Raw genomic sequence first — 24,917 nt, forward strand, 5'->3', positions numbered from 1 at the left:
TTGCTCTCCTTTCATGTAACAATTCTGCTCCGGGATCGGATAGAATTAAGTTCAACTTGCTGAAAAATCTCCCTGATGTGGCGAAACATCGCTTGTTGAACTTATTCAATCGGTTTCTGGAGCATAATATTGTTCCAGATGATTGGAGACAAGTACGAGTTATAGCTATTCAAAAACCCGGAAAACCCGCGTCCGACTTCAATTCGTACCGCCCAATAGCAATGCTGTCTTGTATACGGAAATTGTTGGAGAAAATGATCTTGTTTCGCCTTGATCGATGGGTTGAAACGAATGGCCTACTCTCAGAATAGAAACATACGGTATGAGGCATGATGTCGACGCCAACCTCTCTCAGTTTCTATTCTGTTTTCGCATTTTCGCATGACAATTGTCATGACAAATGGTTTGCTTGCACTTGATTGAAAAATCCAAAACGAAATGTATTTGGTCGCAGCATTATATGAGTAGGAAGCAAATAATTACTCAAAAATTACATGATTTTGGCGATGTGAAAATTTTTCCGTTTTTCATGTTATGCATCCAACATTGGATACGAAAATTATCTACTGATGGGGAAAAATAATAGAAGCTTTCCTGTCAATTGCGATTGATTGAAAAATCACAAAACCAAATGTATTTGGTTGCAGTGTTGTATGGATAGAAAACATTAAAATAAACTCTTTCGCATGAATGTATTTTTCAATTCCCAGGGGAACTGGTAGATTATTTTTCAGCAACGATGATAGCAACGAGGATTCCGCGCGTGTATGTGTGTGTGTCGGCTGCTCCGATGTTTCAAGCGGAACCGTGGCATCACTCTCCTCCTGATAGATTCCCTTCTGGCCTAAGGTGTACAAACAGGCTCTTGGTAAAACCGTTCATCAGCGCTTTCATGATAAATGAAGTAACCTTCATCACAACAGCGACAACATGCTCCAGTCGCTGTTCAATTATAACTGAGTGGGTTTACGAGCGGCGCTCGCTTATATACCGATTGGTGATTTCAATAGCCTATTTTGAAAGCAATTTTAAGGCTATTGAAACAAGTTTTTGGATAAAAAAGTAACAAGTATATGACGCGTAGACATTTTATCTTTCGAATGAAGTGTTCATCATACCATTTCGTTCGGTTGTTTAAGAGCTATTAACGCTCAAAATCTCGGTCTCCGGCGTAACGCTTTCGTTTTCGAAACTTTGATTATACACCCCGGTATAGAAATGAAAGACGTAGTCCTACGTCAAAAAAAAGGATGGACAGACAACTTTGGAAGAAGGATGAGCTTGAAAGAGCAACGCAGGCCATCGAGAACGGATTTTCTTTGACCAAGCATCAAAAGTGTTTGAAAATGCTCGAACAACAGTGAAAAGATTCATGCAGAATTCGAGATGGTGTCAATCCAATTTTTCTGGTCTGGAATCTGGCCAAGACACCCGGTATCGATCCCAAAACATTGTTACTGATTGTAACATTAACCCAAAATACTTTACATAAACATAAGTATGTTTTTTTTCGATGAAACACGCACTGGACCAAATCACCCCACAGACGGTCCAAATCACCCCGCATCAAATTTTAATGTCCAAAAATCATATCTCAGTCAGCTCGCGCAGTCCGAAGCCGCCGGACGCAAAGTTGTTCGTGTCCGTTATTGTGTTGGAACAATACCGTTATCGGTTTCGCTGAAGTGATTGTGTCGCTCTAACGGTGTTTTCTTTATTGCGAGAGTGAAGTGATAAGTAATCACAACCAGCGGGAGGGAGAAGTCCTCCACTGCGGGCGCTGTGAGCGTGTGCCGTTCCTCGTCATCGTATTGTGGTGCGATACACCATTGCTGTTGTCCAAGCGATCATCACGTGGTTCGATTGGAGCACCGTTACAAATCATCCGCACCGTGCGCTTCAAGTATTTTAGTTTATATATATATATATATATTAGGTTAAGGATTTAAAAAAAGAAAAAAAGAAAAAGTATAATTGTATATCTGCCATAATGGCAGAGTGCGATCCTCTTGATATGGACATTGAATCTGATGTTTCCTCCTCACTAACTATTGGGAAGTCGCTTAAACGCGTTCCCCCCTCAGACGATGTCTTTTCAGAGGAAGAGTTAATCAACCTCAAGCCCCCTTCAAGAAAATTGGCAAACTTTTCCACTTCGCCCCCTCAATCTCCCGCTCCCGCTTCCGATTATCTCCCGAACTTGCCTCCCAGCCCAACTGTTCCCGCTCCCGCTCAACAATCGACCTCGTCCTCCCCCTCAGTTGTCCCCTCTCCGCGTGTCAAGGTCTATCCAGAAGATGCATCTGGATCTGGCCCATGGGTTGTTTTCTTCCGGCCAAAACCCAACGGGAAATCGCTCAACGTCATTCAGATCATGAAAGATCTGACAAAAAATTATTCCTCCGTGGTCGAAATTAGAAAGGTTCGACCGAACAAACTGCGTGTTGTCGTGGCTGATCGGAAGCAAGCTAACGAGATTGTTGTCGACAATAGGTTCGTACTAGAATATCGCGTCTATGTGCCCTGCCATAACGTAGAAATTTCGGGGGTGATCACAGAAACGGGTCTGACGAGCGCATTAATAAAAGAGGGAGATGGCAGATTTAAAAAGCTCCCTTTGACGAAAGTTAAAATTTTGGACTGCCATCAATTAGGAAAAGTGTCCCAGGAAGAGGGAAAAACAAAATTCACGCCGTCCGACTCGTTTCGAGTAACTTTTGCTGGTTCCGCCCTCCCTGACTACGTTATGGTGGACAAATTGAGGCTTCCGCTGCGTCTCTTCGTGCCAAAGCCCATGACTTGCAACAAATGCAAGTCAGTTGGTCACACAGCAGACTACTGCGCCAACAAGGAGCGCTGTGCCACTTGCGGAGAGCAACATGTGGGCAAATCCTGCAGTGCGACTGAGCATAAGTGTCCATATTGCGGGGGGACCCCACATGAGCTCTCAGCTTGTGAAAATTACAAGAGTCGCTGGGAGAAACAGAAGCGCTCTTTAAAGGAACGCTCGAAACGCACTTTTGCGGAAATTTTAAAGGGCGCTTCTCCACAGGCCCAACAACAACAACATCCAATCTCTCCACACAATATCTTTTCCACGTTGCCAGTTGACGAAATGGAAGCGGACACAGCTCACGGGGGTACACCGTTTATTTCCCAAGGGAATCCCCGGCGCAAAAATGTGACCACTCCCAAAATTCAATCACAAGTCCCTCCGGTGATATCCCCTGTTAGCTTGCCTAAAAAAACGAGTGCAGCGGACAAGCAAAATCAGGTTCCTCCTGGCTTCCGTGGGAATAGTTCACCTTCGAACGACCCAGCACTCGAGGGGACATCAAAAACCCCAACTGTCCCTATTTTTCCGTCCAGCTCAACTTCCCAATCGGGATTTATAAAGTTGTCTGACCTTTTGGATCAAATCTTCAAGTGTTTTAACGTTTCCGACTCCATCAGAACCATTGTCATTTCAATGCTTCCAGTATTAAAGACAATTTTGCAACAATTGATGCAAACATGGCCCCTCCTTGCAATGATTATCTCTCTTGATGTCTAATTCAAATAGAGAGGTCGGAGATATCACTGTTTTACAGTGGAATTGTCGTAGTCTTATCCCTAAATTGGATACATTCAAATTTTTAATTCATAAGTTCAATTGTGATGTTTTTGCTCTGTCCGAAACTTGGCTTTCTTCGCGAGATGATCTCTCTTTCCATGATTTCAATATTATACGCTTGGACCGTGATGACAGATACGGAGGGGTGCTATTGGGGATCAATAAGTGCCACTCATTTTTTCGAATTGACCTTCCACCTATTGGAGGGATTGAAGCTGTTGCTTGTCATGCAAACATCAGAGGCAAAGACCTCTGTATTGTCAGCTTGTATTGGCCTCCGAGAGCTGCGGTTAGCCGCAAGCAACTTGTTGGCATGTGCTCACTCCTTCCTGAGCCACGATTGATCTTGGGAGACTTCAACTCTCACGGAACTGCCTGGGGGGAACAGTACGACGACAATCGTTCATTGTTGATATATGACCTTTGTAACAGCTTCAATATGACCGTTTTGAACACTGGGGAAACAACACGTGTACCTAAACCTCCTGCTAACCCAAGTGCTCTTGACCTCTCGCTTTGCTCGAATTCACTATCGTTAGATTGCAAGTGGGATGTAATCCAGGACCCCAACGGTAGTGATCACTTGCCAATCAAAATTTTCCATCGCCATTGGGTCGAATTCTTCTGAATCTATAAACATGGCATATGACCTCACAAGACACATTGACTGGAAAAAATATGCGGACGCGATTACTCTAGCCATCAATTCCAGAGATGGTTTACCTCCATTGGAGGAGTATAACTTCCTTTCTCGTTTGATCTATGACAGCGCAGTTCGCGCTCAAACGAAACCCAATCCAGGTTCCACCATTTTCCGAAGGCCTCCCAATCTATGGTGGGATAGCCAATGTTCCAAGATTTATGTAGAAAAATCGAATGCATTTAGAGCTTTTCGGAAACGTGGTACTCCTGAAAATTTTCAAACGTATTTAGCCCTTGAGAATCAGTTCAAAAATTTGATCAAAGGGAAAAAACGTGCTTATTGGCGAAATTTCGTGGGAGGTTTGTCACGAGAAACGTCAATGAAAAAATTATGGAAAGTGGCTCGAAACATGAGAAATCGCTCTTCATCCAATGAAAGCGAGGAATATTCACATCGATGGATCTTTAATTTTGCACGAAAGGTTTGTCCTGATTCAGCTCCTGTGCAAAAATTTGTTCGAGATATACCACAAGATAGGTGCGATCTTGATTCCGAGTTTTCGATGGTAGAATTCTCTCTTGCTCTCCTTTCATGTAACAATTCTGCTCCGGGATCGGATAGAATTAAGTTCAACTTGCTGAAAAATCTCCCTGATGTGGCGAAACATCGCTTGTTGAACTTATTCAATCGGTTTCTGGAGCATAATATTGTTCCAGATGATTGGAGACAAGTACGAGTTATAGCTATTCAAAAACCCGGAAAACCCGCGTCCGACTTCAATTCGTACCGCCCAATAGCAATGCTGTCTTGTATACGGAAATTGTTGGAGAAAATGATCTTGTTTCGCCTTGATCGATGGGTTGAAACGAATGGCCTACTCTCAGATACACAATATGGGTTCCGCAGGGGCAAGGGGACGAATGATTGTCTTGCGTTGCTTTCTTCAGAAATTCAATTGGCTTACGCCGAAAAAAAACAAATGGCTTCAGTATTCTTGGACATAAAGGGGGCCTTTGATTCTGTTTCAATAGAGGTCCTGTCAGACAAATTACACTCTCGGGGTCTGCCGCCTCTATTGAATAATATGTTATATAACTTGCTTTGTGAGAAACATTTGAATTTTTCTCACGGGGATTCGACAGTAAGTCGGGTCTCCTACATGGGACTCCCCCAGGGCTCATGTTTAAGCCCCCTTTTGTACAACTTCTATGTAAGCGACATCGACAATTGCCTTACACAAAATTGCAACCTAAGACAACTTGCAGATGATGGAGTGGTGTCTGTCGTAGGATCAAACGAATCCGAACTGCAAGGACCCTTACAAGATACTTTGAACAATTTTTCAACCTGGGCCATTGGGCTAGGGATCGAATTCTCCACGGAGAAAACAGAGATGGTGGTTTTTTCTAGGAAGCATAGACCAGCAAAACCAAAGCTTCAACTTTTGGGTAAACCGATCACTCATGCTATGTCATTCAAGTATCTTGGGGTCTGGTTCGACTCCAAATGTACTTGGGGGGCCCATATTAGGTATCTGAGTAAAAAATGCCAACAAAGAATGAACTTTCTCCGTACAATTACCGGCACCTGGTGGGGAGCCCATCCCGAAGATCTTCTAATGTTGTATCGAACAACTATTCTCTCAGTGATGGAGTATGGCAGTTTCTGTTTTCAATCAGCTGCCAAAACACACCTCATTAAACTCGAGCGAATTCAGTATCTTTGTCTCCGTATTGCGTTGGGATGTATGCCCTCAACGCATACCATGAGTCTCGAGGTTTTGGCAGGCGTACTCCCACTAAAAGATCGCTTCAATTTATTATCTCTTCGGTTCTTCATTCGGTGTAAGGTTATGAACCCATTGGTGATCGGAAATTTTGAGCAGCTGATCGAGCTAAATTTTCATTCTGGATTCATGAGCTCATATCATGAATTCGTCTCCATGCAGGTTGATCCTTCTTCGTATATTCCCAACCGTGTTTGTTTTCCTGACTACATCAATTCCTCTGTGCATTTTGATCTGTCCATGATGCAGGATATCCATGGAATTCCAGATTATCATCGATCGGGGATCGTTCCTACGATTTTCGAAGCAAAGTATGGGCGTGTCAATTGTGATAATATGTACTTTACTGATGGGTCCTCTATGAATGAGTCCACAGGATTTGGAGTGTTCAACAAATTTTTTAGCACCTCACACAGTCTTCAGTATCCTTGCTCAGTGTATATTGCTGAATTGGCAGCAATACACTGGGCGCTGGACAGCGTCGCCTCACGACCTGTTGAACACTATCACATTGTAACGGATAGTCTTAGCTCTGTCGAAGCTATCCGTTCAGTGAGGCCGGAAAAGCACTCGCCGTACTTCCTTGAGAGAATACGAGAAATTTTGAGTGCTTTATCCAGACGCTGTTATGTCATTACCTTTGTCTGGGTCCCTTCACATTGCTCAATTCCGGGTAATGAGAGGGCTGACTCATTAGCAAAGGTAGGTGCAATTGAAGGCGAAATTTATCAGCGTCAAATCGCCTTCAATGAATTTTATTCTTTAGTTCGTAAAAATACCATCGTTAACTGGCAACGCAAATGGAACGAAGATGAATTGGGCCGGTGGCTCCACTCAATTATCCCTAAGGTTAGCCTCAATCCGTGGTTCAAAAGTCTGGAATTGAGTCGGGACTTTATTCGCACCTTCTCCCGACTCATGTCCAATCACTGTTCGTTAGACGCGCTGCTTTTTCGTTTTAATCTTGCCGACAGCAATCTCTGCGGTTGTGGCCATGGTTACCACGATATCGAACACGTTGTTTGGTCGTGCGAGTTGTATCTTGTCGCCAGATCGAATTTAGAAAACTCCCTTCGGGCTGGAGGAAAGCAGTCCAATGTGCCGGTGAGAGATGTGTTGGCTCGGTTAGACCTTGATTACATGTCCCAAATATATGTTTTCCTTAAAGCTATCGATCTTCGAGTGTGATTGTTTATACATCCTTTTCCCCTCCTTTTCGTCCTTCGCGAGCTATCGGTTCCCTTCCTACTAACATTAGAATAAGTTAAATTGTAAATACATATTAGATGTAAGGATAGTTTTAAGAATTGAGTGTGAAGTGTCAGTGTGAATGAGAATGTGAATGTGAATGTGAGTGCGAGTGTAAACACACATCTCCTTACATCCCATCCTTTTCCTAATGAAAATGTGTCACCCTTCTAAACTCGAGTCGACCGCGAGTAATCGGTTTCCTAATTCATTAACCATAGAATTAAGGAAACAACATGTTGATATATGCTAGTTGAAATATAGTTAAGAGTTTGGCTCCATTAAACTTATGTAACTGAGCCTGTAAAAATAAACGGATTAATAAAAAAAAAAAAAAAAAAAAAAAATCATATCTTTTATTTTATTATATATTTGGTAGATTGAAGCTTTATATAATGATTAAACATATGGATAAAACAATATGGGGCGATTTGCTTAGGTGGTGCAAATTCCCCCCTTTTCCCCTATATTGAATTGTAAGAAATTACACTCAAGATTTGGGAAACATGAGTTTCCAAAGGTACAATCTCTCTACTTCATAACATGTCCGTCTTACCCTCACTTCCCCTAAATTCATTTCGTTTTCACTATGAAGGGGCGTTCGTGATCAGGCCCATTTTGTTTAAGAAAAATCCTATCACACTCCATTAAGCATCTAAACTTATGCAATGTTATAATGAATTTATATATGTGGGATAGTAGAGAGACCTCTCGATGAAGTGTGGAGAAAAAACTCAGTTTCGGATTACACATCATGTGGAGCGCATCGCGTTTTCGTGGTTGAATAATGTAATGTCCAATAAAGGTGATTTTTATATTATTCCTTGGCAATTCACCCATTCCCGTCTTACATATATCAACTACGCACGACTATGAAAAATAGCTCAACATTAGAAATGGACTCAGAAGCACGATGAAACAGGAGATAGTTCAGTCAATCTATTAAAATTCTTATATAAAGAAAACAATATTCGAGCACTAATTAACCACCCTTTTTCAATTTTGAGTTTTGGGTTGTTCTCTTTTACCTTGTAAGTGCACAACCAGTCAATTTACCCACGAGACACCTCTGATGTACACCATAGGAAACGTCTTCAAAATGTGTTCTCGAAGGACGGAACGGACGCAACCACCTAGATCAAATTACACGACAACGTACCGACGAAACCAATCTTTGATTTGGAACAGTTGATGGAGTTTGGAGCCCGAAAATGAGCATATTCTGTATACCAAAATAGTAGAACCCTTACTGAACGCTATTACGGTTGTTTGAATAAGGGTTTTCTCATAAATTGTGCTACACAACAGGAACGAAATAAATTTGTTTGGCTTATATATTATAATATTATTGAAATTGTTCATGACACTGTGTTCACTCATCGTCATACCAAACACTAAACAATCCTTCGGTTCTGTTATTCCTTCTTCTCATTTTATAACACCATCAATCGCGGTGCGATATTCATGGCCATCAGTTCTTGGAACAGTAATTTCGCTGCATAAGGTAATTTAACCTGCGATATCTACACAACAAAAAGAAAATAATATATATTTAGACGTTTCATCAACGATTAAACGGAGAAGCATCCCTTACCTGAGTCTTATTTTTGCAACCCTTACACTCAAAGGTATTGTTTCTCATATTAGCGATCGCAATCAACCCACAGAAGTTGCACACATGTATCCTGTATGGATCAGAGACTTCAAATAGACGCTCTCTAAGAAACTGGGCGGCGCCGTGAGAAATCTGACAATCCCGCTCCATTTCACCGAAACGTAAACCACCATCTCGGGCACGACCCTCCATGGGTTGCCGCACCAAGATCTGCACCGGACCACGGGCACGTGAATGGATCTTATCATCCACCATATGTTTCAAACGTTGGTAGTAGGTTGGACCGAGGAAAACCTGGGCGTTGATCTTGCGTCCCGTGTGACCATTATACATAACCTCGTTACCACGGAGCTGATAGCCGTACTCTTGCAAGAAAGTCGAAATCTTTTGCACGTTGACAGCATCGTTAAAGGGGGTGGCGTCACCAATTTCTCCTTTATTTGAGCCTAGTTTACCCTGGATGCACTCAATCAAATGACCAATGGTCATACGCGATGGAATAGCGTGAGGATTAATGATAATATCCGGAGTGATCCCTTCGCATGTGAACGGCATATCCTCCTGACGATACTGAATACCGCAGGTACCTTTTTGTCCGTGACGCGAGGCGAACTTATCTCCAATTTGAGGAATACGCACTGAACGGACACGAATCTTGCAAAACTTATAGCCTTCGCTGTTCAGCGTCAACATAACCTGATCAACAATTCCCGTCTCGGAGTTACGCAAGAAGGTTGACCCATCTCGCTTGGTGAACCGTTTCGTGGTACCATCAAGATCGTCATCGGTCTCCGGGAGAGTAATAGTTTTCCCAATGACCACATCGTCACCAGAAACGCGAAGACCTGGGGCAATGATGCCATCTTCATCGAGCTTATCGTACAGAGCGTTTCGCATGCCTTGACATGTTTGTCGATTGGGTTTCTCAAACTGTTCTTCCTGATCACCAATCTTCTTGCTCTCGGAATCCTTGTATGAACGGTAAAACACAGATCGGAAGAATCCACGCTCAACGGCGGAAGCGTTCAAAATAACAGAATCTTCCTGATTGTATCCCGTGTAGCAGAGAATTGCTACAATCGAGTTAATACCAGCCGGTAGCTCACGGAACCGCAAATATTCCATGGATCGTGTAGTGACAAGGGGCTTCATCGGGTAGTATAATACGTGGGCAAGAGTATCCATCCGAACGTGGAAGTTTGTAATGTAAACCCCCATAGCCTGTTTGCCCATAGCACTTTGATAAGTGTTACGAGGACTCTGGTTGTGATCGGGGAATGGTATAATTGAAGCACAAACCCCTAAAATCATTGCCGGATGAATTTCACAATGGGTATACGTCGTACAGTAAGCGTATTCTTTATCCTGTTTCAGATCGTAAGGTGTCATGGCAATCATGACTGTTTCTTCCTCCAGCGTGTCAATGTATTCAACTACTCCAGAAGCAACCAGCACCTGCCAACCATAGTTATTATAATCACGATCTTTCAACATATCAACGTGATTTTTCCGAAGCAACAAGCTTCCATTCTCTACGATCAACAACGGTCGACAGATACGCCCGGCGTCAGTGTAAATTCTTATCTCACGATCCCGAATATCTCGAATCATTGACACTTCGGATACGATGATATCCATCTGTCGGCGCAACTTTCTGAGCGTTGCCATCAACTGTTCGGGATCTCGATGTATTCCCACCCAACATCCGTTCACAAAAATCTTGGTAGCATCGGCAATTGCAGATGGAGCAATTTCCTCCAAATTTTCCATAGACCACTCCTCCAAGAACTCAAGAATAGGCGAAGGTTGCGATCCGACAGAAATGTAAGCCATCAAAGCGAGATTTTTCACCAAGCCGACAGCAGCTCCTTCGGGCGTTTCTGCTGGACAAATCATACCCCATAGCGTATTGTGAAGCTGACGGGGTTTCGCAAGTTTTCCGTCCCGACCAATCGGTGAATTGACACGACGTAAATGTGATAGCGTTGAAGCAAATGTCAATCTGTTCAACACCTGAGACACACCGGCACGGGCCTGATGGGCCTTTTTCTGGTCACCCCAATTTCCTGTAGCCAACGAGTATCGCAAACCATCGGTGATAATTTTTGTCTTGATAGCCAACTCCAAATTGAAATCCTTTCCACGGTCAATGAACTTCTGTGCATACATCCGTACCTCCTTCATCAAATTTTTGAACAATCCACGGAATAAAAACGCCAACAATGGTCCCGCCAAATCCAATCGCTTATTACCGTAGTGATCACGATCGTCCAATTCACGACGACCCAAAGCAGCCAGTAGCAACCTATGAACCATATAACCGAGGAAATAAGCTTTCTTGGTCTCACAAAAGTCAGAAACACCAACGTGTGGCAACATTTCCTTCTGTAAAATTTCCTTTGCATATTTGATACGCTTGTCTTTTGTGACACCAGGGCGGGCACCTCTCGCACCAATAAAATTCAAGGCAACGTTCTGTTCTTGCACAACAAACGCTTCATCCAAAGACGGCTTAACCATTTCCATCATTTCAGGATCGTCAAAATCATAAATAATGTGCTCCAGAATGTCACGATCCGCCACAAAACCGAGCGCACGGAACACAATCATAATAGGAATCTCCTGCTTCACGTACGGCAGAATGGCAATCACGCGTTGTCCAATGGCCGATTTTTTTATGCTTTGACCACCGCGGGCCATCATGTTGCACCACAATGTGGACGTTGGACGTGAGCTATGCTCTAGACAGGAACGTATTTCAGATTTATAAGCGTATTTGCCGTCTTTCATACTGAACACGTACACCGTATTTGTGGCCATTTTCTCCTGAGCGATCAACACTTTCTCCGAGCCGTTGATGATGAAGTATCCACCCGGATCCAGTGGACATTCGTTCAATTCCGTCAAATCACGATCGGTCAATTGAGAGAGCAAGCAATATGTGGAACGAAGCATAATTGGGATTTTACCGATAAAAGTCTTCTGGTGTTGAGTCTCCACCGGCTCCTGACCTTCCACAATTTTCGTTTTGGTAATATCCACATATAACGGAGCAGAATAAGTTAAATTACGGAGACGAGCTTCGTTTGGCATCATAGGCGACGGAGAACCATCTTTCTCCCAGTGAGTTGGTTTCGATAAATAAATTTGGTCGAATTTCAACAGATATCGAGTCTAAAAGGGAAGCAACAGTTTATATTTGAAGAGGGAAGGATTATTTTTCTACATACCGGTGTCTCAATGTCTCCTGAGGTGTGCTGTGCTTCTGCAGTCAACTCAATGGCGGGAGAATCTTCAACAATTCGCTGAACAGACATCTAAACGAAAACGAGGAAAATCGAGCTAAGTTAGTATGAAACTAAGAATTCGATCATCAACCAACCTGAATAAATTCATCGAAACTGTCAAGTTGCTGTCGGACGAGACCTTTCTCGTCGAAGTAAGCGTTAATCACAATCCAGCAGGCTTCCTGCCACAACTCATGAGAGATTTCCTCTGGGTCCTCCTCTTCGAAGTGATCACCTTAACAAAAAAAGAATAGTTAAATTTTCCCGTATTCATACGCCATCGTTCAATCGCCTTCGTTCTGGGTGAACAAGAAATTGACTGTCCAAAAACAATTGAATGTAGCGAAAATAATAATCTTATCATACCATCTTCGTTTTCATACATTGCGCCAAACACTAATGCAGTTTCTAGATGGAAAACGAATAGATTCGAAACACTAAAAAACAAAATTCCGATTCAAATCTAACGCGTCTATTAATCGAGTGATTTGTACGGCGCACAGACTTCAAATGAGAAATGGCGGCAGAGCTGCCAGACTTCTTTATATACTTTCCGAGCAATATAGAGGTGGAACAGTAGGCGAAGTATATCTGTATTGGCAAGCGAAATATCGTGTCGTAATTATTTGCATTCAATATGGAATGTATACTGCCGCTCTTCGCATGTCGGTCACAAAGCAAAGAACATCAAGTGGAGAAAACGTCGATTGAATTATTTTATCAATTTTCGGTTATTTCGCGTCCGCATAGTTTGTTCAAGTATGTTTTTGTTATAAAGTGGTTAGATAAAGTATGTTCAGTTGAATTGACATAAAAAAAATATATAAATTATATGTTTTTAGTAGAAAAACAGCAATGTGACTGACATGCGAATAATTTTCGATCTGATCAGCTAAATATTCGCATATCCGTCACGTAACGAAAAGTATTTTTTCTTGCATTACTGTTCCCAATGTTTTGCCATAATTATCAAATGCTTATGAATTAGAAAAGTATTTTACAAGAAGGTTTGAAAGTGTAGGGATCGTTCAAAAATTACGTTCACATTTTAGGGGGAAAGGGGGGGGGGGCAAACATGTGTGATAAAACGTGTAAATAGTATGGGGTAGAACGCGACTTGAAAGTTATTTATTATACTTCCTCATTTATTAAATCATATTTATGTCGTTACGTAACTTGTGAACAAGACCGTAAGATTCACGAGACTCCGCTTACTCTCATTATTTACTCTCGTCCGTCTACAATTGACAAGTCATTCGTTCTGTGTTTGCTGTGTTTATGAGTAACGTGCCGGAAACAGTTAATGTTTTGAGTTCCTCCACACTTCGACTATGTCTGCATTGGAATTATTGAAAGGATACGGCAGTGATGAAGATACAGAAGAAGAAGATTTCATGGGATTTGCTGAAGAACCCGAAAGTGACAGGTTTCCGCTGAAAACGTTCCTTTTGGAAAAATACGGTCCGGACGCAATTCAACAACCGGTTCAAAATTCAGATGAATCAACAGAAAATGCAATGGAATGCTCGAGTTCAGAAGGGGAAGAGGTGGATTCCGACGGAAGTTTTTTTGCAACCCAGAACAGGAAGTGGAACCGAACCAAAAAAGAAATAAGAAAAGCAAAGATCGCGAAGAATCGCCGGCTGGCTCACAAATTGATCAGCGCAACATGCGGTTGCCGAAAGAATTGTGACCAGATTGTGTCCAAGGACGAACGTGCAATTATTCATGATCAGTTCTGGAAACTCGATCAAGCCGGTCAAACCAATTTCATCAGAGAAAATGTGCATCGTAGCTCACAACCACTCCGACTAAGGAATCGATTCACTGCAAAAAATCCGAAAAAGAGCTGTTCATATATTTTCAGCTTCCGTCTGTTGAATGGAACGGATGTTCGTGTATGTCGTAAGTTGTTCTTGAACACGATTGGATATGGAGATAACTGTGGGTAGGTAATGAATATTATTTTGTAAAACATAAAGATTGAGTGTTTTTTTATCTGTAGAAACATTATATATCGATCTGTCGCGAGCGATTTTGAAGGAAACCCTAAACCGTCCAAGCGTGGAAAATACGAGAGAAGCCAACAGAAACACGAAGCAGTAAAATCACACATCTTAACTTACAACCCAAGTATTTCGCACTACCGACGAGCCCACGCGCCGAACCGGTATTATCTGCCTTCAGATTTAACCGGAGTTTCCATGCACAACAACTATCAAGAATCGACTCCTCCTGACCTCAAGGTCAATTATTCTTTCTACTCACATGTAATGTCGAGCATGAACATTTCATTGGTTAAATTAGGAAACGAGCAATGCGAGGCCTGTGTCGCGGCCACATTACACCAGAGTACAGCCGAGCATACCGACGAAGAGAATTTTACTGCAGTGTGTTCGACATGCAAATCGCATGTGGAGCATTTGCGATTGGCATCTATGTCCAGATCGGCGTACAAGGACGACGGCGACAAAATCCGCTCAAAAGAGGTTGTATTTGCAGTTGACCTCCAGAAGGTGATTTATTTGAATTGGAGTTATAAAAATTATGCGAAAATTGAATCGACTTTCATTTCAATTCTAATTACAGGTTATCCAGCTTCCCCGTCTAGAAGGCATGAAGTCGATAGTCTTTACACAACGCTTATTAGCATACAACGAAACTTTCGCGCCGGTTCACAATTATTCAAAAGCGTTTCCCGTTATTGCCTGTGTATGGGACGAATCGACTTCAGGAAGGTCAGCTGGTGACATTACGAGCTGCTTCGACAAAGTTGTGGACTGGTGCTGCAGCAATGGCTTGGAAAAAGTTACGTTCTGGCTGGACAATTGTTCCAACCAGAACAAAAATTGGAATTTGTTCCTTTATCTGACCCTTCTGCTGAATGCAAAGGAAACTACGGTGAAGCAACTAACTCTAAAGTTCTTCGAATCCGGTCATACGTTTATGGCAGCGGATTCGTTTCACGCTGCTGTGGAAAAAGCAATGCGAAATGGTGAGCCGGTATGCACATTTCCTGAATTCAAACGAGTTGTACAAAAAGCGAAAAGTAACGTTGTTGTGGAAGATATGTCGGTCAATGATTTTTTTGAGATGAAAATGACGGTTTCGCAGTATACGTTAACTAACTGCAAGCCACGTCCTTATATCGAGAATATCAGGAAAATCATTTTCGAAAAAGGCAGCTACGAAATGAACTACAGCAGCGCTGTGAATGACAGCGAAAAAATGCATTCTTGTTGCATCATGTCTAAGAAGCAGATGAAGATCGTTATCCATAAGGATTTCAATTTGGCGAATATCCTAACGCGTCGTAAAGATCCAGCTGGTATAACTACCGACCGTAAGAAGGCGCTGTTGAATGCTATTTTGCCAGTTATCAAAGAGGAGCAGAAGCTGTTTTGGAATAACCTTCCTGAGCAATAAGTTTAAGTTCTATGTAACTTTTGAATGAAATTTTGAGTTTTTTTTCGAATAAAATGGATTTAAACAAATTTAGTGTGTAATATGAGTTTAATTTAAGTTTTACTTTACATAATAAGCACTTCTATTGCTTAGCACGGTTTAAAAATGAACAATTTAATACATCAGTTAGCTCCCCGCGATCAATGAAGTCAACGTGACTGTTATGCGAATATTTTCGACATGGGACAACACAAACGGGTTTGGATTTTTCATATTTTACGAACAAAGTCTACTTTTTTATTATTTTTTTCAAAACTTGAGATAATTTTGAGCTGATTCCCACAAAAAAACCAAAATCATTGAAAATCGACATGGGACGGATATGCGAAGAGCGGCAGTATATGGAAGAAACAAAACAATGTTGAAAGTACTCACGGTTGCATGATTGAGCGAAAATTCACATGAAATCATTCAACTGTTTGTTTTTAACAGATGACAACTGTATCGTGGCTTATATTCAGCGGGAACTTAAAAATGCACGTTTTTAATTAATAAATTACTTCCTGAAAATAGCATTTTCACATGGATGCGGTGGGCAATCAAAGATAAACACAACGACTGACGTCACTATTTGAGAAATAGTTATGGCAGAGCATGCTATGTCGCTCGAAACACTGCCATCTTCATTACCTTTTTTCCAGTACATTGGTTCTCGAGAATATTTGTACACGGAAATAACATCAGAGAAGAGAAGTGGAACTTGAGAGAAAAAAGTGGCAACGATTTGTGGCAAGAAAATGTAAACAGTGAAAAAATTGACAGATAGTTTACGCTCTAAAAATTGAACATAATGTTAAGATGTCTCTAAAAGGGTGGGAGACATCATATTTAAGGTGGGAGGTTCGTATATAATGTTACGAACTGAAATTGAATAAAATATACATATAGACGCTAAAACGCTGTGGATAGATATTATAATGCATTTTTATCGGTTTATGTATAATGCATTATCAAAATAAATCCATATGTATTGTAATCATAACTTGCTGTGCTATTCATAACAACATTTATGATCGTATTCCACCAATGATGACAAATGTGTAATGTACGAATGAAGCTTCGCCATAGAAACTGAACATTGAATAAAAAAATTAAAATGTGGTAAGAGCATCAGTTGAAATATTTTAAAGCATTCTCAACGGAATAAATTGAATGATACATGTAGGCGATCCTGCAAACTTTGCGTGAGAGAACGCGGATGAACGACGTATAGAAGTCCGATGTGATATCAACACACTAAACTGACGAAACGAGAGGAATATTATTCTCGGCGGACCACGCGGCACAATTGCCTTTACGAAAAAACTGTTGCGAGAAGTAAAAACATGTGTGTTGCACTTGAGATCATATATTCAACTAACTTTTTATTCTGTTCTGTATAACGGCAATGGCTACTCTCCTCTGTTTCCTGTCTTCAAAATATTTTTGTGTATACATTTTTAATTCAAGCAAGAAAACAAGTCAAATACAAAATGTGGGATCAAGATAGTTACAGACAAGTGGGATTTATTACGTTGTTTTAACTTATGCGTAGGAACATGCCGGCCCGCATTGAAAGGAAATTTCAATAAATAACCAAGCTTCTCCAAGTCAATTGGTGATAGGTGATGTTTCAGTTGAACCTTGCTCGATAGGTAGGGGGCAGATCTCCGTCACTGCACGTCTATAGCTGCCGGATGCCGTACGAACCTGAACTACCCGTACGTTTCCGTCATTGCCGAGGAACACCTGTTCGACTCGACCGAGATTCCACCGCATAGGAGGGGCGCCATCTTGTTTAAGCAGGACCATAGTTCCGATATCTGTGTTTGGTAGTGATACTGGCCACTTCTTCCGATTTTGAAGCTGCCCGATGTAGTCGCGGGACCAGGATTTCCAGAAATGCTGGAGACGTTGTTGCATCTTCTGGAATGAGTTTAGTCTGTTAATAGGGGTGTTACACAAGTCAGGCTCTGGAAGCGAGTGGAGAGGCTCTCCAACGAGAAAATGCCCAGGAGTTAGGGCAACTACGTCTGCAGGGTCAGATGATAACGGCGTCAAGGGTCGGGAATTCATAATTCCCTCTATTTGCACGATGAGCGTGTTGAAGTCGTCGATTGTTAGCAAAGTATTTTTCATCACCCTGTAGAGATGATACTTGAAGATTTTTACCGCAGCCTCCCATAGTCCACCGAAGTGCGGCGAACGTGCTGGATTGAAGTGGAAGTTGATGCCAGATTCAGCGCAATAACTGGCGGTTTCTTCGGAACTATGCATTTTGTTGAATTCCCGTCGAAGTTCTTGGAGCATTCGGTTCGCTCCTACGAAAGTTCGTGCGTTATCACAATATATGTCGGATATACGACCACGACGGCTGACGAGGCGTTTTAGCGCATTTATGAACGAGGCTGATGTGAGACTATATACGATATCGATGTGGACGGCTTTTGACCACATACACACGAAGATTGCGACGAAGATTTTTATCGATGATCCACGACGTCTAGGAGGCTTTACGAAGAACGGACCGCAATAGTCAACTCCGCTTGATACAAACGCACGCGATGGTGTGAGTCTAACGGCAGGTAATTGACCCATAAGCTGGCTGGCGGCTGTTGGTTTACAGTGAAAACAAACAATACATTCACGTACTACTTTCTTTGCGACGTCTCTTCCTCTGATTGGCCAAAATCGTTGGCGCAGCAAGGATAACAGCAGCTGTGGGCCCGAGTGTAATGTACGAATATGAATTGCTTTAGCGATGAGAAGTGTGATATGAGCTCTTTGAGGTAAAATCATCGGGGTATCAAATGGAGCGTCAAGTTTCTGTAGACGTCCATCCACACGAAGTATGCCTTCTGAATCTAAAAAAGGATTCAGTGTCTTAAGCTGTGATTTAAACGAAAATAGTTTTCGAGTTGGTCCTGTGTGCTTCCGGAGAAATTTTATTTCTGACGAAAAATGTTCTGCTTGCGTTTGTTTTATAAGTGCTGCATCGATTTCTTTGTGCGTTAGTGCACCAAAATGGCGATTTTTAAGACGATTGCGACAATTATTTATGAATCTCATTACCCATGCGATTTTTCGTTGCAGAGGAGAGAGTGCGGAATGTTGTTCGATTAATTCAACGACAGAGGAGTTCGTAGTAACCATAACAGCGACAGTTTGACGAATTTCGACGTCACGAGCTTGCATATGAAGTGGGGAAAGTGTGATGCAATTTGGCGGCCAACTATTTGTTTGTTCACAGAGGAATCCAGGGCCGTGCCACCAGAGGTCGTCGTTAATGAGCTTAGATGGAAGAACACCACGTGAGATCCGATCAGCAGGATTTAGATGCGTTGGTACATGGCGCCAAGAGCCTTTGGTCAAACGATGAATTTCGGCGATGCGATTCGAAACGAAAACTTTCCAAACTGACGATGATGATGCCAACCAATGAAGCACGATAGTTGAGTCGGTCCAATAGGTCACCCTGATATTTAACGATGTTGATTCTAGTACAAGTTCTGCTAACTGAGCAGCTAATAAAGCTGCACAAAGTTCCAGTCGTGGAGTCGAGAGCTTTGTCAGCGAACTGACGCGAGATTTCGAGATTACCAAATTGCTAACGGATGTACCGTCACCACTCGTTGTCTTCATATACACACAGCTACCATAAGCCCGATCGGACGCATCTGCGAAGCAATGGAGTTCGATGTCTGTGTAATTATCGTTGAGAGCGCGTCTGGGAATAGTGAGCGATGCGAGTTTATAGATTTCCTCACGATACTGCTTCCACCAAGTCGTACATTCAGATGGCAATGAGTCGTTCCACGAATAGTTGTTAGCCCAAAGTGATTGTAGAAATATCTTCGCCATTACGATAGCAGCTCCAACAAGACCGAGGGGGTCGAATAGGCGTGACATCTCCGATAAAATTGTACGTTTTGTTATCAACTCCGATAATTCAAATTCTGGAACGTTGAAGCTCAACCGATCAGACACAGGATGCCAGTTGAGTTCAAGAGTTTTGATTAAACCTGATTGACCGATTTTTAATTCGGACCGAGTATCCCGTAGTGATTCTGGAATATGAGCAAGCACCCTTTTGTTGTTACTGCTCCATTTTCGGAGGCTAAATCCACCAGAACGAAGAAGTGCGATAAGCTGTTGATTTGTTTCGATTAAGCGATTTTCGTCATCTTCCCCCGACAGGTAATCATCTACGTAAAACGACTTCTTCACCTTCAAGGCGGCAAGTGGATAGTTTTGAGCTTCGTCGTCAGCAAGTTGGTTTAAAACACGCGTAGCGAGGTATGGTGCAGAAGCTGTACCGTATGTGACGGTATTCAGTCGATAATGTTTTAGATTTTCTGTAGGATTCTTCCGCCAAACGATCTGTTGCAGAGGACGATCTTCAGTGTGGACGATAATCTGTCGATACATTTTTTCTATATCGGCAGTCACTACGTTCTTTGGTAGTCGAAAATTGAGTAGTATTGACAAAAGCGAAGGCTGAACATTTGGACCTATGTAGCAGATATCATTCAGTGAAATGTTGTTAGATCCTCGGCATGAGGCATCGAAAACAACCCTTGTCTTTGTTGTTGTGCTTTCTGGTCGCTGGATCGAATGATGAGGTAGGTAGAAGTGCTGGATCGAATGATTGGGCTCGATTTCCTCCATGTGTTGCAGTAGTTGATACTCGTCCATGAATTTCGTGTATTCTGAGAGTAACTGAGGGTCCGATGCTAACTTTTTCTCGATACTAAAAAATCTACGCTTTGCTGTTGTTAACGATTCTCCTAAAGCAAACAGCATCTCTTCACGAATGGGTAAACGAATCACGTACCGACCGTCAATGGCTCTGCTGTGGGTTTTTTTGAAATGTGTCTCGCAATATTGTTCTTCCAGAGAAAGGGCTTTGCCACTTTCGAAACTTTCTACTTCCCAGAATTTGCGAACTATTGAATCCAGGTTGTCAAAAGTCGAAACGTTACAAACAACAGTAGAAGATTTGCTTTCGAGGGCCTCACCCGCAACGACGTAACCGAAAACTGTTTTACGAAGCACTGGCAAGTCACTACCTAGTGCGATTTGATCATCCTCTAGAATGTCGAAGAATGACTTTATGCCGATAATCATGTCGACGTCGTGGGCGACATTGAATTTGGGATCTGCGAGAGGAACGTGGCGCGGAATAATCCACTTGGATACATTCACGTTGACTGTGGGCAAAATCCTCGTTAGCGATGGCAGGATCAAAAAACTCAAGCAAGATGTGTACGAATTAATACGAGACGACACTACGATGGGAACTTGTTGTTTAACTTTCTTAACGGATTGGCTTATACCATACACATCTATGTTAGCAGATAGGCGTTTCAAGCGAAGAGTTTGAGCTAGAGATTCTGTTACGAAATTTGCTTCAGATGCACAATCAAGCAAAGCGCGTGCGAAGTGGTAGTTACCATCAATATCCTTGACCCTAACGTATGCAGTCAACATGAATACAGAAGACTGTTTAGTCTTCGACAAATTCGAATTTACAGGAACGACAGCTTGACAATTTGTCACCTGAGGTGAGCTTTGAGCAGAACCTGACGGTTTGCGTTTCGAAATCGATGGAGGAATAAGCGACGACGTATAATTACTGTGCCCATCTGACGATGACGGGACTGGTTCAGTAATCCGAGATACCACATTGCAATCATCTGCAATGCACGAAAACGATGAAGGCATACCGACGACCGATACCGATGGTGAATGGTGTGTATACTGCGCTACCTGAATGGCAGTGTTCGATTGATCGTTATTCTGATCCGACTTTGGAGTTGAATTCAAATGTAGCAAAGTATGATGGCGTTTGCTGCATGTTCGACAGGATCCAGCAGTGCAGTTTTTCATCATGTGAGATGACCGTAGACAGTTAAGACAAAGGCCGTGCTTCTTGGCTACTTCGAAACGTTGTTGTGGCGACAGCTTCCTAAATTCAACGCACTGCATCAGTGAATGCGATAGTTTGCATAGTCTGCACTTCGGAAGATTATCATTATTCGTGGAGTGATATGAAACGGTTTTATTTCGCAGAGTCTTCGATTCTAATTTTATCTCAGGCTTGATAGGCTGTTGTGATGTTTGGGAGAGCGTAATAGACTGCAAAATCCTAGAGCGTTTCTGAATAAAGGCAACTAATTCATCATACATGGGACGACCGTTGATGTCTAGCTGAGATTCCCATTCCTTCAGCGTGATAGGATCCAATTTGCTACTCAATAACTCGATAAGGAATGAATTCCAATGATCATCACAATTCTCCAACTTATTAAGCACACAGACATGCTTATCGAATTCATCTGCCAAATTTGAGAGTGCTGTGGCAGATTCTTTACGTATAGCATTCGTGGACAACAAAGCCGAAAAGTGTTGTTTAATTTGCAGATTCTTATTGTCATACCGCTTCCTTAGACTATCCCATGCAATTGTATAATTTTCTGACGAAACCGATAAAGACTCAACCAGACGAAGAGCCTCACCCTTCAATACGGCCTTCAAATACTGAAATTTTTGCACTGACGACAGATGATGATTTGTGTGAATCAGAGTGACGAAAAGATCGTGAAAATTCGTCCACTCTTCGAAATTTCCGGAAAACTCCGGTATTTTAAGCTCAGGCAAGCGAACACCAACAGAATGAACAGGCGGAGCAACAGGAGAAAGTGGTCTTTTTGTGTCAACTTCAACTGCATCAAGCTTTTCAGTGAGTGATCCTTTTAATTGAAAATATTCTGTTTCGAATGAAATTCTAACAGCCGAAAGTTCTTCGTCGGCTTCTTCCTCACACTCAATTTCGGTTTGTAATTCGTCAAATTGATCCCATAGCTCATCTAGCTTTTCTATGCGAAATTTGAGTTGAGGGAAATCACGATCGAACGTATAATCTTGGTTGAATTGCTGAATCAATTTTAATGAACTTAAAACGTTGTTTCTACGAACAACAATCTTCTTTATTTTCTTAGCGTTCATTTTTGTACGCACAAAATTTTATTTTATTTCGATAATTTTGTTTGCCACTCACCTGTGCTCACTTTTCGAACCTGCGATGTGCCTCGACGATAACAGCAAAATCCGTTTCCTTCATGAAGTTTCCAGGCCAATGGAACTGCCGACGCGATGAATCCGGAGTGAAAAATCCAGCAGTCGAAAAAGATGGCGACGCTAACCTCAGACGAAAGGCGGTCGAAGACGAAAAATGCTCTGGCAGTCCCGGGTTTCGGCACCAAAAATGTAGGCGATCCTGCAAACTTTGCGTGAGAGAACGCGGATGAACGACGTATAGAAGTCCGATGTGATATCAACACACTAAACTGACGAAACGAGAGGAATATTATTCTCGGCGGACCACGCGGCACAATTGCCTTTACGAAAAAACTGTTGCGAGAAGTAAAAACATGTGTGTTGCACTTGAGATCATATATTCAACTAACTTTTTATTCTGTTCTGTATAACGGCAATGGCTACTCTCCTCTCTGTTTCCTGTCTTCAAAATATTTTTGTGTATACATTTTTAATTCAAGCAAGAAAACAAGTCAAATACAAAATGTGGGATCAAGATAGTTACAGACATGTGGGATTTATTACGTTGTTTTAACTTATGCGTAGGAACAATACAATAATTATACGACTAAATAATGTAGGTACGCTTAAAAAACAACATAAAAATATGATTTCTGAATATCTTTTTTCAGTTTTGAACACACCCCATAAAAAGCTATTTTTATTTTTTTAAATACCCTCTGTTGGTATTGTATCTAGAATTTACAAGGTAATAAAACGTTAACGTCAATTAGTTTCTAGTAATCAGTTTTTTAGTTGCAGGGGAAATTAACACCAAACTATATTTTCTTAGTATTATATATAGGCTCTCCAGTCGATGAAAACTAGTAGGCATCCATCTTATTTCCTCACAAAAGTGAGGCAGCAGATGAGTGCACTGATCGAAAGATCTTATAAGTTAACCTTTGTATGGGTCCCCTCTCATTGCTCAATTCCTGGCAATGAGAAAGCGGACACTCTCGCAAAGGTGGGTGCCCAGGAAGGCGAATTGTTTGATAGACAGATTTCATACGATGAATTTTTCCAATTACTGCGTCAGAGTTCCCTCTTGAGTTAGCAAACTGATTGGAACACTGGAAGTCTTGGGCGGTGGTTATATTCAATTATTCCAAATGTTTCTTCGAGAGCGTGGTTCAAAGGTCTGGACGTAAGTCGTGACTTCATTCGTGTAATGAGTAGACTTATGTCCAACCACTACTCGCTAGATGTGCATCTCCACAGAATAAATCTTGTTCAAAGCAACGTCTGTCGGTGTGGAAACGGTTACGATGACATCGATCACGCAGTTTGGCAATGTACGGATAATTACGCAGCCAGAGAGTACCTTTTGAATGCCCTTAGGGCCCAAAGAAGACAACCCTATGTTCCTGTTAGAGACGCGTTGGGAACTCGCGACATCTGCTATATGCAGTTGATCTATATGTTTGTGAAACGGACTAGCATAAGAATTTAATGCTTTTGTGTGTTTTTTTTCTTTTTCGTTATCAGTTTGTTTGTCTTGTCCCCTCATTTCACCGTCGCCCACCCTCGACAGATAGTCGAACACCAGATGCTATCCCTGGTCTTTATGCACAATGCTACAGTGCGTGCGGCAGCTCTCGGTTGAGACAACGATACCTCATATCCATATCCCTAACCTGATCCATCCCACAAAAATTGTTGCCCCTCTAACCTCGAGTAAACCGCGAGTAATCGGTCGAAACCTACTAAACATAGATTTAAGTTGAAATTCTGTAAAAACAAATCATGAATTAGTGGCTCCGCAAAGCTCATGCGATTGAGCCTTACAAATAAATGAATTGGAAAAAAAAGTATTATATATAGATTCCATGCCAAACTGACATAGTGGTTCTCAGATTTTCGTGTAAATTGGTAGTTTTGTTCCTTTTCGTTAAATATTAGATCCCATTCCATTTTTCTCCTTTTTTCCAAAAATATTTTTTTTTAGATTCATATCTTTTGAACTATTAAACCGATCCAGATGATCGACATATCAAATTGGTCAGTTAGCCAGTTTATTTTTTTTTAAATACTATACTTGCAAAAAAAATAATTTTGTTTTCTTGATTATTGATCGTAATTGTTCTTTATAGTTTTCATTCAAGGGCGTTATGTTTTTTATATTTTCTCTCGAAAGCTGAGGATTTTTTAGATAACATATCCAAAAATATGTTCTTCGGTTT

General features: G+C 41.7%; 3 protein-coding genes across 3 annotated transcripts; 1 reads left to right on the forward strand and 2 right to left on the reverse strand.

Annotated features, from left to right (window-relative positions):
- Positions 1–8,606: 8,606 nt before the first annotated feature.
- Positions 8,607–12,694, reverse strand: LOC129761963 (DNA-directed RNA polymerase II subunit RPB2). The gene is made up of 5 exons (XM_055759827.1): positions 12,559–12,694; positions 12,288–12,427; positions 12,136–12,222; positions 8,885–12,079; positions 8,607–8,813 (listed from the first exon to the last, which is right to left on the reverse strand). Exons 1-5 carry the CDS (start codon positions 12,575–12,577, stop codon positions 8,724–8,726), a joined length of 3,531 nt encoding a protein of 1,176 aa, XP_055615802.1. The 5' UTR covers positions 12,578–12,694; the 3' UTR covers positions 8,607–8,723.
- A 699-nt stretch (positions 12,695–13,393) lies between these two features.
- On the forward strand, positions 13,394–15,618 carry LOC129782524 (uncharacterized). Its single transcript, XM_055789657.1, has 3 exons — positions 13,394–14,140; positions 14,198–14,708; positions 14,782–15,618. Exons 1-3 carry the CDS (start codon positions 13,524–13,526, stop codon positions 15,616–15,618), a joined length of 1,965 nt encoding a protein of 654 aa, XP_055645632.1. The 5' UTR covers positions 13,394–13,523.
- A 1,629-nt stretch (positions 15,619–17,247) lies between these two features.
- LOC129782525 (uncharacterized) lies at positions 17,248–22,644 on the reverse strand. The gene is made up of 2 exons (XM_055789658.1): positions 19,176–22,644; positions 17,248–18,248 (listed from the first exon to the last, which is right to left on the reverse strand). Exons 1-2 carry the CDS (start codon positions 22,642–22,644, stop codon positions 17,248–17,250), a joined length of 4,470 nt encoding a protein of 1,489 aa, XP_055645633.1.
- Positions 22,645–24,917: the final 2,273 nt, after the last annotated feature.

The sequence above is a fragment of the Toxorhynchites rutilus genome, chromosome 1, assembly GCF_029784135.1.
Source record: "Toxorhynchites rutilus septentrionalis strain SRP chromosome 1, ASM2978413v1, whole genome shotgun sequence".
Classification (NCBI taxonomy): Eukaryota; Metazoa; Arthropoda; class Insecta; order Diptera; family Culicidae; genus Toxorhynchites; species Toxorhynchites rutilus.

Coding starts and splice junctions, on each gene's coding strand:
- LOC129761963 (XM_055759827.1), bottom strand. Junction 12,223..12,287: donor GTTTCGATGAATTTATTCAG/GTTGGTTGATGA, acceptor GTTTTCGTTTAG/ATGTCTGTTCAGCGAATTGT. Junction 8,814..8,884: donor GTTGCAAAAATAAGACTCAG/GTAAGGGATGCT, acceptor TTTGTTGTGTAG/ATATCGCAGGTTAAATTACC.
- LOC129782524 (XM_055789657.1), top strand. CDS start 13,524: ATGTCTGCATTGGAATTATTGAAAGGATACGGCAGTGATGAAGATACA. Junction 14,141..14,197: donor GGATATGGAGATAACTGTGG/GTAGGTAATGAA, acceptor TTTTATCTGTAG/AAACATTATATATCGATCTG. Junction 14,709..14,781: donor TTGCAGTTGACCTCCAGAAG/GTGATTTATTTG, acceptor TTCTAATTACAG/GTTATCCAGCTTCCCCGTCT.
- LOC129782525 (XM_055789658.1), bottom strand. CDS start 22,644: ATGAACGCTAAGAAAATAAAGAAGATTGTTGTTCGTAGAAACAACGTT. Junction 18,249..19,175: donor GACTCCACGACTGGAACTTT/GTGCAGCTTTAT, acceptor GTAAACCAACAG/CCGCCAGCCAGCTTATGGGT.